General features: G+C 35.8%; 1 protein-coding gene and 1 long non-coding RNA gene across 13 annotated transcripts in view; one reads left to right on the forward strand and one right to left on the reverse strand.

The window, feature by feature from the left end:
- IQCH (IQ motif containing H) overlaps nucleotides 1-16,277 on the forward strand; it is a 214,018-nt gene extending 197,741 nt beyond the window's left edge. For 4 of the 11 annotated variants that reach the window (XM_025472383.3, XM_035708687.2, XM_035708684.2 and 1 more), the window contains one exon: nucleotides 3,263-4,392. In XM_025472383.3, coding sequence (XP_025328168.1) covers nucleotides 3,263-3,379 — 117 coding nt within the window. In that variant the 3' untranslated portion in view covers nucleotides 3,380-4,392. Of the gene's footprint in view, nucleotides 1-3,262; nucleotides 4,401-7,957; nucleotides 8,052-16,190 lie in introns of those variants that run through there. The other 7 variants (XM_049104104.1, XM_035708686.2, XM_035708692.2 and 4 more) reach the window with 5 other exon arrangements.
- The window catches only part of LOC112675708 (uncharacterized), an 88,998-nt gene that overhangs the window by 66,363 nt on the left and 5,178 nt on the right, over nucleotides 1-17,457 (reverse strand). The gene's annotated exons all lie outside the window — the stretch shown is intronic.

Consider the following 17,457-nt stretch of genomic DNA (forward strand, 5'->3'; position numbering starts at 1 on the left):
GGTCAAGAGGGTGGGGACCTCCTGATGTGATTAGTGCCCTTATAAGAGAACAGAGTTTGTTTGCTTTCTTAACCTGTCTCCACCCCCACCACTTTGAGAGAATACAGCAAAGAGATGGTTGTCTGCAAGCCAGGAAGAGAGCTCCTGCCAGGAATTGAATTGGCTGGCATCTGGACCTGAGACTGCCCAGATTCCAGAACCATAATAAATAAATTTTTGCAGCTTAAACCACCCAGTCTATGGTATTTTGTTATAGCAGGCCTGGGCCTGCAGACTAAGACAGGTGGTTTATCTTCAAAACCACACAGACTTGGTAAACCCCAAGCTTGGACATGAGGTTAGCAGAGTCAAATACTACTGACAAAATGAAGGCTATTTCTCTGCCATTTACCTGACTTTCAAAATTATCAAAAGTCAGATGTTGCCAAGTAGCTTAAATTCTATGGTTTCTAGCCTTCTCAAGTCAGATGTTTCCAAGTAGCTGTTAAATCTCATGGTTTCTAGCCTTCTCAAGTGAAACAATGTTATCTTGATATTTTTTACTCTTACCAAAATGTCTAAAGGTAAAAACTTTAAATCTTAACAAAGTAGAAATAATGACAAAACCTGAAAAGTGGAATAGATTCATTTTAGTAATTAGCACTCTTGAGCCTCAAGCTGCTGGCAATAGTAAAATGAGTTCACTCTCCTACACCTTTTGTTTTTTTTTTTAAACCCACACAACATTTTTTTTTGTACCAAGCCACTACTGTTTGTTGTTGCAATTTCTCAATCCTTCTATAAAGGATTTATAAAGACTAAATAAAAATGGAAGGGGGTGCAGATAGAGCATTTAACAAAATATAACACAATTTCCTAAAAACACTCATCCTATGATTAGAAGGGAACTTCCTCAACCTATGGGTTAGGGAAAAACCATAGCTAACATCTAGTTAACAGTGCAAGACTGAAAGATTTCCCTTTAAGATCAGGAGCAAGACAAAGATATCTGCCCTCACCACTTCTATTCATCATTGTACTCGAGGTTCTAGCCAGGGCAATTAAGCAAGAAAAAGAAATAAAAGGCATACAGATTAGAAAGAAAAAAGTAAAACTATCTCTATTCACAAATAACATGATCTTGTACTTAGGAAATCCTAATGAACCCAGAAACAACATATTAGATCTAATAACCAAGTTGAGAAAGTTTGCAAGACCCAAGATCAATACAGAGACATATTGTATTTCTATATACTAGCAATGAACAATCCAAAAATAAATTTAATTTTAAATTTAAACTTTTTTAAAAATTCTATTTATAATAGCATAAAAAAGAATAAAATACTTAGTAACAAATTTAACAGAAAAAAGTACAAGATCTGTCCATCATAAAAGAAAGAAGATCTAAATAATACTCCCCAGATTGATCTATGGATTCAACACCAATTCCTATCCGCATCCCAGCTGGCTTTACTGCAGAAATTTACCAAATGATCCTAAAATTCCTGTAGAAATGCAAAGGGTCCAAAATAGTCAAAATAATCTTTAAAAAGAACAACAAAGGGGAATTATGCTTCTCAACTTAACTACAATGGAGTGTCCCGGTGGCTCAGTCGGTTAAGCATCTGACCTTGATTTTGTCTCAGGTCATGATCTCAGGATTATGGGATTGAGCCCTGAGTGGGGCTCCACACTTGGCCCAGAGTCTACTTATCCCTCTCCCTCTGCTCCACCCCTTCCATACTCTATCTCTAAAATAAATAAATAAAATATTTTTTTAAAAAAATCAATATATGAAACTTAACTACAAAGCTCCAGTAATCAAGACAGTGTGGTACTGGCACAAGAATAGACATAGATCATTCAGAGTCCAAAATAAACTCATACATTTATAGTCAACTGATTTTCAAGAAGGGTGCCAAAACAACTTGATGGAAAAAAAACTGTCTTTTTAACAAATGGTACTGGAGAAAACACAAAACACAGATATCCACATACAAATGAATGAAGCTGTTCCTCTACTCCACAGCATATATAAAACTAAATAAAAATGGATCAAAAATTTAAATGTAAGAGCCACAACTATAAAACTCTTAGGAAAAATAAAAATAAAAATAAAAAACTCTTAGGAGAAAACACAGCTATAAATAAATCTTCATGACCTTGTAGCTAGCAATGCCGTTTTAGGTACAATACCTAAAGTGCAAACAATCAAAGTAAAAATAGATAATAGATAAAATGGAATATTATTCAGATATAAAAAGGAAATGCAGGTCTGATCTGTGCTGCAACACAAACGAACCTTGAAAACATTAAGTGAAGGAGGTCAGACACAAAAGGCCACATATTGTATGATTCCATTTTTTAAAAAAATTTTTTTTTATTTATTTATGATAGTCACAGAGAGAGAGAGAGAGAGGCAGAGACACAGGCAGAGGGAGAAGCAGGCTCCATGCACCGGGAGCCCGATGTGGGATTCAATCCCGGGTCTCCAGGATCGCGCCCTGGGCCAAAGGCAGGCGCCAAACCGCTGCACCACCCAGGGATCCCTATGATTCCATTTATGTGAAATATCCAGAGTAGGCAAATCCACAGAGATAGTGAGTAGATTAGAGATTGTCAGGAGCTTGGGGAGGAGGAAAATAAGGAAAGGCTGCTAATGGGCACAGAGTTTCTAAATAGAGTAATGAAAATGTTCTATAATTGTATAGTAATGATAGTTTCTTGTGAATATACTAAAAACCATGAGTTGAACTCTGTAAGAGTGAATTTTAAGGTATGTGAATACTACCTCAATAAAAAAAATAGCTAAATAAATGGGAAAGGTGCCATTTTTCTGTCCAATGGGAAAAACCAATGGGAGTAAATACTCCCATCAGTCTACTAGCCCTCATTTAAGGATGACTAGACAAGAGCTTCTCAAATCATCTGTAGTGAATTTGTTTTTCCAACCTATCATGGATCAGTACTTTTGGAATTACTAAAAAAATGAAATAAATTAAAGAGGTATAAAATAGAAGCCCATTTTTTGGGTTTGATTTAGTGCTGTAAAAATTTCTATAAAGGTTTCCAAGTTCTTACTCTCAATTTTTTTACTCATTTCAGGACTGATGGCACAGATGGGTGCTAGTTGGCAAAATACACTTTGAGTTTAACTAGTCTAAATTATATTCAAATCCAAAAAGGAGAAATAATTAAGGTGGGGGAAAGAGTTGTAAGAGGTCTTCAAGTAATGAATATTATTTTTTAAAAAAAGAATATTATTTTTATTGTTCATTTACAGACTGCCATTGATGACATTGAAACCATTCTAGGAGTAACAGAGGAAAACAAAATAAGATTTGAAGAAGAGCTAAAACAGTCCAAAGATGATAAAAACCTCTCTAAACCTGATAAATGAATGCTCCTAGAATATATTGCTGATTTTGGATTCTAATCTGGAGTAAAAAAAAGGCAACATTCTTTTTTGCTGTTAGGAATAAGAGTGGGGAGTGGAGTTAGTTTGCTTTGTTTGCTAGGAGGTTTATCAGAACAGATTATAATGTAATGCTCTTTTTAGAAAAAAATATTAAGTGATATTATTTTACCTATTAAACTAAAACCTATTTGTGCTTTTACTTGAGGTGTTGAACAATCTCCTCTTCTTCCCGAACTCAGGAAGAAATAATATAACAAGAAAGTTACAAGTCTTGCTGATAGCACGTCTCTTCTACCTCTTTATAAACTTCAGGATTATGGAGCTTTTGTTTATGCCTTACAAAGTTTTCTCCTCCTATTTCTAAGAGTAATTTGTCTTCTGCATTTAAAAAATTGAATAAAGCCTTAATCATTGCTATTTGGCAAAACGGGTCATCTTTTCCCCAAGAAAATTATTTTTTACATGGGTTTTTAAAGTGATCCTTTATCATTCATTTTTTTTTTTTTTTTGTACCAAGCCACTACTGTTTGTTGTTGCCATTTCTCAAAAAGTAAGGTAAACCAACATCTAGTTAACCAAAGCATCAGAATTTATCTAGGTGGCAGTATCTGCTCTTAGTTTAATATATAGGGTAACTAGAGCCCTCTATCTTGAATAAACATTTGTAATCTCTAATTCTCCATTTAATACAGCAGTAGGATTTTTATTATCATAATTCAACAATACCTTTTAAAGTGCAAATTGTTAAAATTATGCAGCACTGATACTCTTAGCATTCGATTCTCAATTGTTCAAAATATTTCAATATATCCAGCTTTACAGAAGGGTAAAATATGCAAGTCACAATACCAAAATTGCACAGTCATTTTAAAGAATACCTTTAGATCTTTAAAAATATGTGAATATGTTGGGGAAACTAGGAGTATCATTTTATGTATGGAATTTCAATAATTTTTAACAGTGCCTCAGCCACAAGCTAAGATTTCCTGCAATAAAGTCAACATTTTTGTGTGTGTCAGCTTTTGTTTTGCTATAGTTGGAAATACATTAATTAGCCAGGTTTCCTGCCTGTGCTAGGTACAATGATGACCTCTTTTTCTTGCCAGATCATTCTAATCCATATGAGGGGCCCATTGTCCAGACACTTGACGGATAGGAAGTACTACATGGCCATTAGAGTCTCGCCTCAATTGAAGCCAGAGCAACATAAGGTCCAAGAGACTCATTAGTTCACTGGCACAATCGTGTCCTGAGAGTAAATGAAACCCTCTGTCTCCTTATGGCTCTCATCTGCTCTGGACTTTAAAAGAAAACTGTCTCTGTTTTGTTCAGCACAGCAGTGCATCTTTCACATGGTGAGAACCCCTCTTAACAGTACAAAACTGTTAAATCTATCAGGGAAGTTTTGTATGTGAATTTTGATTAGCACTCTCGAGCCTCAAGCTGCTGGCAATAGTAAAATGAGTTCACTCTCTTGTACCTTTTTTTTTTTTTTTAAACCCACCATGGCTGTTTTTTTTTTTCAGACAATGCACTTTCCTTCTTTGCATCTCTCATTAGCGTACACCATAGAATGCCTGTTTCAGGTTCTCTACCTAAAAACCTACAGCTTCAAAATGAAAGGAAAAAATTTGGTATAATAAAACAATCACTTCAAGTAATTAAGTGGAAGAAGCCAGAGGACCAGATTAAATTAGTGAAATGTTTTAATTACAGAACATTTGAAAAGAAGCATAGTCCATCATCTTTTAACACATATATGTAGCAAAGACACTGTCCTACTGGTAAACTAAGATAAGTTTGAAAAAAAATCACATATGTATACAATGTTTAAAGTATCCTAAACAAAAATTAATTGAGATGAATTACTGAGCTTTACAATTCTAAATAGGAAAATTATTTGTTGATAAGAGGATGTCTCTTTACATATATTATCCATTTTATATTGATTTTAAAGAAACCAAATAGGTAATATTTAATGATAAACTGTAATCTACTTTTCCTATCTCCTGTAATCTTATATTTACCTTTAATGAACACTTATTATAGACTAAATATGTACTGTACTAGAAGCTTTATACACATTATTTTATTGTATCTTTCCAACAACCCCATGTGGGTCTACTGTCTTCATTTTACATGAGGACATTGAGATTTTGTGAGGGTATCTCTGCACGTCTCAAGACCAAACGAAATTGGGGATTTGCTCTTTTACCACAAATTCTAGCATGTTGTATAGAGTAGGAAGTTCAGATTCACTTATTCCAGATCACACAAGGGACCCACCTTTTTTTATAACAAATTCTAGTGTTGTTTAAAGGATGGTTTCACTTATGCTTCCTGCTAATAAAATCACCTTGCACAACTGACAGTATCATGAGGCATAACAATTATGTAATCAAAGAAATCAGAAGAGAATGTGGTGTCAGTGGAATTCTCTCATGGTGATGGATCTGTAAGACTTCAGTGGGAAGTTGCAGGAGAGTTTGGAAACTGGGAAGTCATGCCCCATAGTTTATTTGAAAATGTGTATAAAGTCAAGAAACTGAGGAAAGGTTAAGAACTGACTTCCAAGAAAATGTAGAGTAACCTAGGAGACATTTGGGAGAACTATTTCGGCTATATCATCCTAAGAATTGCAATCACCCTATTTCTCAGATATAAAAATACGTATTTTATCATAAGTAATATATTAGTAACCATCTGATAGCTTTAACAATTAATAATCATTTGTATGCATCTGGCACCTTTCTTCTAAAGAGCTCAAAGCACTTTACATTTGTTATCTCATTAATTCCCAACACTGTCCCTGTGGGGAAAGTAATAAGTATTTTAACATTTAAATGTTTATCTTTCAGAATTTCTCAAGCATATATTAATTATATTTCCAAAAATGTAAATGCTCGCTAGTTTTATTTTACTGTTCCTCTGGCTTCAATGTGCATGCCAGATTTGTTCAACTCTTTAAATGTACTGATCATGGTAAATTTTTTCTGGAAAACTATAAATTGCTGAGATAATGGTAAGGTGGAAGTTGTAGCTGGGGGGAAGCATATGACCGCTTTTCTCACTGGGAAAAGTTTGGTTCAGTTCATTGCAAATGCAGATGAAATGTACTGTGGATCTTCCAAATCTTTTCTGTATCCCGTTCTTTCCAAAAGATAAGCCGTAGGAGGGTAAAGATTATATCTATAAGCATGAGGTAGACTGAACTACTATTTACATATTTGTTTTACTGATGGTTTTACTAAAGTGGAACAGAAACTAGATGCATTCTATTAGGAGTTACATCCCAAAGAGTCACAGAATAATAAGGGCCAGAAACTTGTCTCTCCAGCCCTCACTCTCTTTGGGCTGGTCATACCTTTCTCAATTTTCTAACTAGAAAAAATGGCAGATAGTAATACCTGCTCCTTGGGGAAGCAGTAGAGATTAATTAGCCAATGTTAGGAGAGTGTTTCCAAGATGAAGCATTCCACATAAATGTTTAAGTATTATTATTGCACTGCTACTTCAAATGGAAGTTCTAACTTTGAAATGTGATTATACACTTTCCCCAAAAAAACCCTTCATAACCACATATATAGGTTTATTTTTCACTCTAACAGTCTAACTCATGGTTGTGAAACTTTATTGCACTTGATGGAGGACTCTGGCTTTTATTAGTTTTAAACTGCTGGTTGCTGGGGTATTTATGTAAATGAGGAAAAGATACCAAAACAATAAATAATAAGCATGTCCCTGCTGTTTAAAAATCTGTTGGTAGAAACAACTTTTGTTTGGTTATAAGAGAACCCTAAACATAGCACAGAAAAATAAAACTTTGGCATCTATGCATAAAATAGCATTTTGGATTTAGGTTTTTTTTTTTTTTTACATTGGTTTTCTCCCCAAGCATTTCTTTACCATTCTGTAAACATTTTGTTTTACTTAATAATGAATTATGAGAATATAAGATAATGAAATAACATTTAATCATTAAGTTTATATATTTTTCTTTTTCCAATATTTTATTTATTTTAGAGAGAGAATGAAAGAGAGAGTGGAGTATGAGGAGGAGAGGGAGAACAACAAGCAGACTCTGCACAGAGCATAGAGCCCAACGTGGAACTTTACCTCACAACCCTGAGATCAGACCTGGGCCTCTACAGTGGCCAGCATATATATCATATACATGTATGTGAGAGAGACAGAAATGAGTAAAACACTATATTTCAGGAATTTTAAACAAAATGTTATAAAGTATAAGTATAGTATAACTAATTATAGCTCCTAGATATCAAGGACACACCCAAATTTATTGTAGTCTCCTCATAAGGAATGTTATGATAAAATCATGGTCCCATGAATTTAACAACAAAACAGCAAAACTTCTATTGGTTGCAAAATAACTTCAAACTCAAATTCAAATTCTGGTTCATTTAAAGATTCAGGCTGCTTTGCTTCCCAGCAGAGGTCATAAAATAATTATTTTGGAATCACTGAAAAATTTAAAATGATCTAACAATACAGGACTTCCAAGTCCCCTTTACAATGCCTTTCTACTCATCTTCTTTTTAGGTTGAATATACATAGCCACATTTTTAAGCCAAAAAACCAGATTCATCTTCAACAACAGTGAAAAATCAGAAAGGTCTAAACATTCAACAATAAGGTATTACTTAAAAATTATAGGGAGATAATTTTTGGTGGTGGTTTGGTGGAGATAATTTGGGGTGGTTCAGTTGGTTAAATATCTAACCCTTAATCTTGAAAAAAAATTTAGGTCATGATCTTGGGGTCATGAGATGGAGCCCAACATCAGGCTCCACATCCTTAAAAAAATTATGGAATAGCTATATAAAGACTTCTATACAACCATTTAAAAATTATAGGCTATTATAACTACTGTAGGATCTAACTATTCCACTCCTAGACATTTATTTTTCCCAAGAGGAAAAAAAGTATATGTCCGTTCGAAGACTTGTACATGAAGATTCATAGCAACTTTGTGATAGCCCCAAACTGGAAGCAATCCAAATGTCCACCACAATGTAGATGGATAAATTATGGGACATCCTTATAGCAGAATACTACTCAGCAGTGAAAAGGAACAAGTTGTTGATAAAAATCAAAGACATGAATGAATCTTAATATAATTGTGCTGAATGAAAAAAACCTAGATAAAAAAGAGTGCATATCCACATACATAACATTCTAAAAATACAAACTATAGTGCCAAAAGCAAATCAATAGTTTCCTAGAGGTGGGAAGCTGGGGCCAGGTAGTGAGGAGAAACAGGATGATTACAAAGAAGCAGGAGGAAGATTCTGGGGGTGATGGGTAGCTTCACTATGTATTTTGTTGTTGTTGTTGTTGTTGTTTTAGCTTCACTATGTTGACTGTGAAAATGGTCTCTTGGATGTATATATACATCAAAACTTCTTAAACTATATACCTTAAATATGTGCAATGTTTGAAGGTCAATTATATCTCAAAAAGCTGTTTTAAAAAAAATGAACTATGAGAATATAAGAAAATGAAATGACATTTAATCATTAAGAAGTATGTATTTTTTTTCTTTCTCCAAGATTGTATTTATTTTAGAGAGAGAATGAAAGAGAGAGTGGGGTACAAGGAGGATGGGAGGACAAGCAGACTCTGCAATGAGCATAGAGCCCAACGTGGAGCTTGACCTCACAACCCTGAGATCATGACCTGGGCCAAAATCAAGAGTCTGATGTCCAACTGACTGAGTTACTCAGAGGCCCCTAGGAAGGATATTTTAAAACAGCATGAAGACTAGGACTCCACTTATAACATTAAAAAATATGACATATATGTATGCATGCACACATACACACACACACATGCACACAGACACAACTCAGACACAGATACTCCACAGATTGTTAATAGGGGCTATTTCTTAATGATGGAATTTCCTTCTTTCTATATTTTCTTTTTTATAATGAACCTCTTTTTAATTAATGGAGCAAATGAAACAAAAGTTTAATTTGGGGGAGTCTGGGAAAGAAAAATATATGAAGATCTTCATTATAAGTTCTGCTATCAAAAGTGATAATGAACTTAGGGACATGCAGTGGAAATGTCATAACCATCTCCCTCCTCCAAGCTCCCAAAGCTGTTACCAGTTAGCAATGGCATGTTCCCTAGCATCACAGATTGCAAGTTTCATTCTAAGCTTAATACCCTTAGTCTGGATATTTGAGAATTCACAGGACTATGACTTTAGTGCTGTATCTGCTCATGTAAACAGAGATGCATGAAAGGGTAAATTCTTTTACCTACAAATATTTGGAGGGACATATAGTGATTAGGTGGCATTTGCAGTTTTCCTAAATGGCTGTGAACACACACACACACACCATTCATTTTAGATTTATTTTTTTTTAATTTTTATTTATTTATGATAGTTACAGAGAGAGAGAGAGGCAGAGACACAGGCAGAGGGAGAAGCAGGCTCCATGCACCGGGAGCCCGATGTGGGATTCGATCCCGGGTCTCCAGAATCGTGCCCTGGGCCAAAGGCAGGCGCCAAACCGCTGCGCCACCCAGGGATCCCTCATTTTAGATTTAAAGGTCTTAATGGGTTTTATTTCCAGCTCTTTCCTTAATGGATAAGTAACTTCTCTTCTCTAGTCCTCAGCTTTCTGGTATGTAAAATAAAGTGGAACTGATATTTAAACTTCCTGACAATTCTAATGATTCTATGCCAACCATTATCAAAGTATCAAAAGGGCAAAACCACTGATACCACACAAGGAGGTAACCTCTTTTAGCTTTCTTCTTCCATTTATCTGAAATCACGGATAATACTTTGTAACTTTGTTCAGCCTCTTAAGTGTCTCTATTTATTATCCAAAATGGCTGGAATTTTATTTTTTTTAAAGATTTTATTTATTTATTCATGAGACACACACAGAGAGAGAGAGAGAGAGAGAGAGAGAGAAAGAGAGAGAGAGAGAGATAGGCAGAGACACAGGCAGAGGAAGGCAGAGGAAGAAGCAGGTTCCATGCAGGGATCCTGACACGGGACTTGATCACCCTGGGCTGAAGGCGGCGCTAAACTGCTGGGCCACCAGGGCTGTCCGGCTGTGACTTTAAAGAGTTACAAAATGTTTTATAATTTTAAGACAGTTCCTTGAGATGTAGTTTCCTCTCAGAAGGAATCATTTTGACTAAAGATAGTAGCAAGCCAAATATATCACTTAGACTGGGATCATGTCATTCATTCTTTGGTTTTTGCTTGTACTCTTTTAGGTATTGCTACTCACCTAAAGTAATGGAAACATTTTATTTTGAAAGCATTTTATCTGAACTGATTTAATGTGTACCTAGAAGATCTTAGCGCAAATAGATGGGATAGAAATGAAAATCAAAGCTTCCAATGTGCATTTTTGTTTCTGTAAACCCAAAGTATATCTTCTTTTTACACCTGCTTTGCAGGGACAGGATGGAGAGCTGGAGTACAGTCTCTGGGCTTTTCTTTAATTTGTACCTGGACTCAGAAAGAGATGGATGAAGTATTCTACAACACTCCATTTTGCTGTATAGCGGATGTAGTCCCCAGTGAACTGCATAAAGGAGACATAAAACTCTGAAACTAATTTTACCTGGCACCTTTAATTCCATATTTTAAAGACCTCCTAAAATGCAGTGTTTCCTGGGCCATGTCTGTAAGTGGTCAGTCAGGCCAGTCTTTCCAGGAAGTGTTCTGCTATCTCTTAGAGGGGCTAGAATAAGGAGCTGAAAGTACAGTGATTCTCTATCCCTTTATGAAGCCCACACTGATTGTTATGGCTAAAACAATTCTTTAAAGTTCATTGCCAGAGCAGAAATCTCTCTGCTTCCTTTATTCTAACAACTTAGATTCTTGGTACCAACACCATGAAAACAAAAACCACTTATGAATATTTTTCTTAAGATGACTTTGTCTTTCAATATACCTGTACAGTTTTAAAATTTTTCTAATTACAGAAACATATGCTCATGATAAAAAAAAAGGATTACATAGCTTCTTAACCAAATAATTTAAAAAAACAGAAACTTCTAAAAAACAGGAATGTGTAGAAAAGAAATTTAAAAATCAACAATCATTTTTTTTTAATGTGGAGGTAGAGCACCTAGCTGGCTCAGTCAGTAGAGCATGCAACTCCCTTGAATTTGAGGTTGTGAGTTCAAGTCCCACATTGGGTGCAGAGATTACATTAAAAGAATTTTTTTTTTTTTAAAAGAGGCATCTGGCTGGTTCAGTCGGTAGAACATGCAACTCTTAATCTTGGGGTTGTGAGACTGAGCCCCACATTGAGTATAGAGAGTACTTAAAAATAAAACATATTTTAAAAATCAACGATTAAAAAAATCAGCAATTATTTCACCACCTAGGGAGAACTACTTAAATCTGGGGGGATACCTGCTATCATTCCTACCTAGGGCCTCTTGATTTGCAATTCCTTCTGCCTGGCACACTCTTCTTCCAGAAGTTTGCCTGGCTCACTTACTCCCTGTATTCAGTCTCTGCTCAACTGTCACTAGACCAGAGGGACCCTCCCTAATGTAGCACCCATCCTTACTCTCCATCCTCTTAACTCTGCTGTATTTTTCTCCAAAGCACTTAACAATATGTGGTATTACAAAATAGGTTTATTTTTTGTTATCTGTCTCACTGAATGGATTGTAAGTGTAAAGACACAGCCCTGCTCCTAGAACAGTACGCCTATCACTAGTAAGAGATGCTCCATTAATACATATATTGCATTTGTTTCTTTAACAAATATATATTGAGTACCTATTGTATAGAATCTTTTATCTTTGTATGTATAATTTAATAGGATCATACCAGAAATACTGTTTTGCAGACTGTGTTTTTCACTTAGCAATAAATTATGACGACATATCAGAAATTCTTATCCAATGAGATTTCAATAATGGCATAAAGGATGTTAATAATCCCCTATTGTTAGACCAGTACATGGGCACTCTGATGCATCCTTCAAATACATGTTAAGGTCGGGGCAGCCTGGGGGCTCAGTGGTTTATCGCCACCTTCAGGCCTTCAGCCCAGGGTGTGATCCTGGAGACCCGAGATCGAGTCCCATGTCGGCCTCCCTGCTTCTCCCTCTGCCTCTGCCTGTGTCTCTGCCTCTCTCTCCCTCTCTCTCTGTGTCTCTCATGAATAATAAAATATTTTTAAAAAGCCATGTTAAGGTCAATGAGGTAAGATAGTTATTAATAATGTTAACAATGCCTTATATTCACAGGAACTTTATAAGTTATTTTCATATCTCATTTAATCCTTGCAATAAACTCAAAGTAAACAGAGAAGAAACTCAAAGAACTTAAATATATAATTTTCCCCAAAATAGTAACAGGGAGTCCAGACTCAGATAGACCTAGCCCTATCTGTTCTCTGCAGCCTAGGCTCCTCATATACCTCACTGTCCCTGGTTGACACCGTCATTTTACAGGTGAGTGATCCACGCTTAGAGAAAGGAATAGTGATGTGCTCAGAATCACAGAACTTCTTCAAGAAAGAATACAGGTAGAGTAGAACCTAGGACTCCTGATTCCCTGTCTAAAGCTCTCTCAACTACATGCTGGCTTAATAAAGACGGGGAAAAAAAATCCTAAATTACTGCATAGTCAAATCAGCAAACAATACATGCTGTTATACTTCTCTGAAGATTGCACAGTATATTTGCTTGGTGCTGCGAAGTGCCAACCTGATGACACTTGCAATCCTGAGCTTATTTGATGTGGTTGGGAAGCAAATGAGATTCCAGTGCCCCTGTTGCGCATAGGTGCTCAATGAGCATTTCCTGCATGGTAGGGAAGTGCCCTATATTTACAGTATTTGATCCAGTTTAACAGCAAGATCTAATGTTAACATTAGCCTTGTAAAAGTTTTCACCCTAGTTCACACAAAAACAAGATTCTGGAGATTATGACTAGCAATTCTTCATGAGTTGATTTATCTGAATAAAACCTATAAGGTTTTGAACCATTAAACATTCGATTTAGAAAAAAAAATCTTAGCATACAGAAGAATAAACTGAAAAATGGAACAGATTTGTTTCTTGTAATAATTATGAGCAATATCTCAAACTCAGCATCCTTAGACCATTGAGCTGTGTAGGATGAATGTGCTAATTAATCAATTACTATCCAACAACGTACCCTGTTTATTTACTGAAATGCACCAGAAATGTGTGCAGAACTGGTAATTATTAATCATCTTCAGTAACAAATATGACTCAAGTTCACCTTCATATAATTAATAGAGCATGTAGTTAGCTTTAACATCTTGCTTTATTAGAAATAGCAACAAGGAATTAAAAAAAAAAAGCTGAACCATAAGTTGTGGTTCACTGAAATGCTGGCTTGTATTAAATGTGCCTATTATCCATAGTGGCGGATTACTCAAACCCATCCAAATTAAGGCCAGAATGCAAAGTTTTTTCAAACTAAACTTTTTAATTTGAATAAAATTTTAGACTTACCAAGAAGTAGTAAAAGTCCAAAACATTTCTATATATGCTTTACTCATGGTCCCCAAATAAAACCCAATTTTCAGAGCTGATAATTGGCTTAAAGTTGGGATCTTTGTTGATGGTGCCCAAACGTCTTAGCACATTTAAAATGCTCAAGATGGGCAGCCTGGGTGGCACAGCAGTTCAGCGGTTTAGCGCCATCTTCAGCCTAGGGTGGATTCCTGGAGACCCAGGATTGAGTCCCACGCCAGGCTCCCTGCATGGAGCCTGCTTTCTCCCTCTGCCTGTGTCTGTGCCTCTCTCTCTCTCTCTCTCTCTCTCTCTCTCATGAATGAATAAATAAAATCTTTAAAAATAAATAAAAAGAAAATGTTCAAAATATTTTGGAAGTGTTTTCAATATACATAGAAATAGTGTTTTACAACAAATTTTGCAAAGTGATCTAGCTTTGAAAATTTTTTTTTTGAGTCATCATGTAGGCCCCCAAATTTCCTTTGAGGCAGACTCCTAGGCTAGAAGGGTCATATTTTGGAACTATAATGTTATTTCATGATTATGCAACATCCAAGGGATGTTCAGTTGTGTCAGCAACATTTCAGCTGAGTCTGGCATCACTTGACTCTATGTTCAAAGCATAAGGTTTTGCTTACTGCCAATGAAGGTTCAAATCCCAGCTCTATCACCTGCCTGCTCTGTGACTGCAGTTAACTGTTTCAACTTCTCTACCTTTTGACATTCATTTTCCTCAGCTTGATATTGAGGTAAATGAAGCCCTGCTTTGGAGTGTTGTTTAAATGAGAAAATAGGTTTAAACTGCCTAGCAGGAAGAAATTCTCAGGAACTGAGAGATATCATTATGAGGTATTATTACCCTCTGCGGCCACTTTTAGCTTATGGAACTGAAATGTACATACTTATGCACACACAAGAAAGTATTTCATACAATGAAAACTGCAAATGTAAATTAACGTTTTTAAGTTTTCTCCTGTGGGCAGCCCAGGTGGCTCAGTGGTTTGGCGACACCTTCAGCCCAGGGCCTGATCCTGGAGACTCGGAATTGAGTCCCATGTCAGGCTCCCTGCATGGAGCCTGTTTCTCCCTCTGCCTGTGTTTCTGCCTCTCTCTCTGTCTCTGTGTCTCTCATGAATAAATAAATAAAATTAAAAAAAAAAAAAAAGTTTTCTCCTGAAAGGAAAAATTAGATTAAAAATTAATGTTAATTACACAGAAAATTAAAAATTTGTCCTGCCTGAAATACCAGTGGAACATCACTTCAAAAACCTAAACTGACAAATCATAAATCAGTGGGTGGACTACTGTATTTCTATTATCAAATGATTCAAGGCCCCTTTAAATGGAGAGCCCCCTTAGGGCATCTCAGTATTTGTTTATAGATCATTAACTACTTGACAGTGAGACTGGGGAGGGGCATAAAGGCTTAAGCTGAAGTGCTAAAAGCCACTGTCGAATGAAGATCAGCAATAAAGCCAAAATATCTTTGTAATTCAGTATGAAAATATGATTTGTGCTACAAAAGTGTCATATGCTTTTCATGCATGTATCTGTTAATAAAACAAAGCATACTTTACAAAGTTGGGACCATAATTATGACCCATACGACAAGGTAAATTTATTTGGCCATGTTCTCAAATGCTTCCCCAAACTGACTACATAGGATTTGTAATATTGGAAACATGCCTATAAAATAGATTGTATTATCTATTAGCATAAATTGCTATCTGGTTTCAAAAAGTGACAAATATGTCTCCTTGCCACTGGATTCTAGCATCCACAGCATTAGAAGGAAATAGAAATGTTTCCTAATGAAAAGCTCACAGAAAGTTGGAAGGTCAGAATTTTGATTTTTTTTTTTTTTTTTTTAGAATTTTGATTCTTGATTCTGGTATATGATCTTGGGTAGGTTTCTTACCTACTCTATAGTTTAATTTCTCTAACTATCAAAATTAAAATTGTAATTAAATTAAAACTATTTACCCTACATATTACAATTTTTCTCTAACATTCTTCAAACACACTAATGGTATTCACTTTGCCCACTTTTTTTTTTCATTTTTTCAAGAAGTTGAGCACCTACCATATTGCAAGTACTGTCCCAAGTGCTAGAATCGCAAAGGTTAACAAAACAGGCATAGTCACCTGTCCTTAGGAAGTTTACATGCCAGTGAGGGGAGAGCTTGAGAATAGTTTAGACATAACATGCAGTTTAGATGAGATCTTGTACCCTATGTTCACAGTAACATGCTTTACCAAGTAATGCTTCCTGCTACTCTTTGTAACAGCAGCTCCAGCTGGCAACCAACTCCTTGGAGGCTTTCAGAACATCAATCAGTTCCATAGGACTCAAGATCTAGGTAAGAATATGGCAGTTCTTTCCTTTCCTAATGGCTTCTGCCATAACTCAGTACCATGAGAATAACTTTGATAAAGCCAATGTATACTGTCCTTCCCAGGGCAGACACAGGGATACAGGAATGGAGCAGCAAGCAAAATTCGCCACTAATGGGAGTGGGCTTGGCTTAGAGGGCACTAAGCCATTAAGGAGATTTGGGTTCCTAGGAAAGCTAGGTCAGTGGCTTTTTGGGGGTATCTGTTTTTAAAGCATGCTGGAATATGAATCAGGGCAGCATCATCTCTATAGTCCTTCTTTCCTTGAATCAAAAGTCCTTAAGTTTCAAATTGAAATTTGTCAATGAAATCCTAAATGTATGGGGCAGCCCCAGTGGCACAGTGGTTTAGTGCCGCCTGCAGCCCAGGGTGTGATCCTGGAGACTGGGGATCGAGTCCCATGTCGGGCTCCTTGCATGGAGCCTGCTTCTCCCTCTGCCTGTGTCTCTGCCTCTGTGTGTGTGTGTGTGTGTTTCTCATGAATAAATAAATAAAATCTTTTAAAAAAAAAAAGAAATCCTAAATGTAAACATTTATATCCCTTTTTCAAAATTCCTTTAACTGTCATATGCATCCACTATCTTGCCTATTATTTTCCCTCTGAGAATAGCAGTGAATGAAAATCTACGTGCCTATCCAACTTTCTTTTAAATCACATCATTCGAAATATATGAGTAAATCATAATTTCACAGCAAGGTTGTAAAAACAATGTGAGAATATTCTATATGTGTACTAGGTCATGTTTGGGTCATGTCCACTATACATGTTCTCTACATGTATTTTTTAATAAACACTAGTAATAGGATGTGTTAATATGTAATACTACCTGTAGAATTCATTCTGTTTCAAACTTTTTTTTGTTTCAAACTTTTTATTGAAGTATAATATACATACAGAAAAATGCACATACCATACATGTTCAGTTAGAAGAATTCTCGAGGCACCTGGGTGACTTAATTGCTTAAGTATTGGAGTCTTGATTTCAGCTCAGGTTTTGATCTCAGGATCATGAGTTTGAGCTCTGTATTAGGCTCCATCATGGGTATGGACCCTACTTAAAAGAAAATTTTTTTTCACAAATTGACTACACCCATTTTAACAGAACCCAGATGAATCACAGGTACATCAATCATAATAAATATACCACTCTGGTGGGGATG

The sequence above is a fragment of the Canis lupus genome, chromosome 30, assembly GCF_003254725.2.
Source record: "Canis lupus dingo isolate Sandy chromosome 30, ASM325472v2, whole genome shotgun sequence".
NCBI classification, from domain to species: Eukaryota; Metazoa; Chordata; class Mammalia; order Carnivora; family Canidae; genus Canis; species Canis lupus.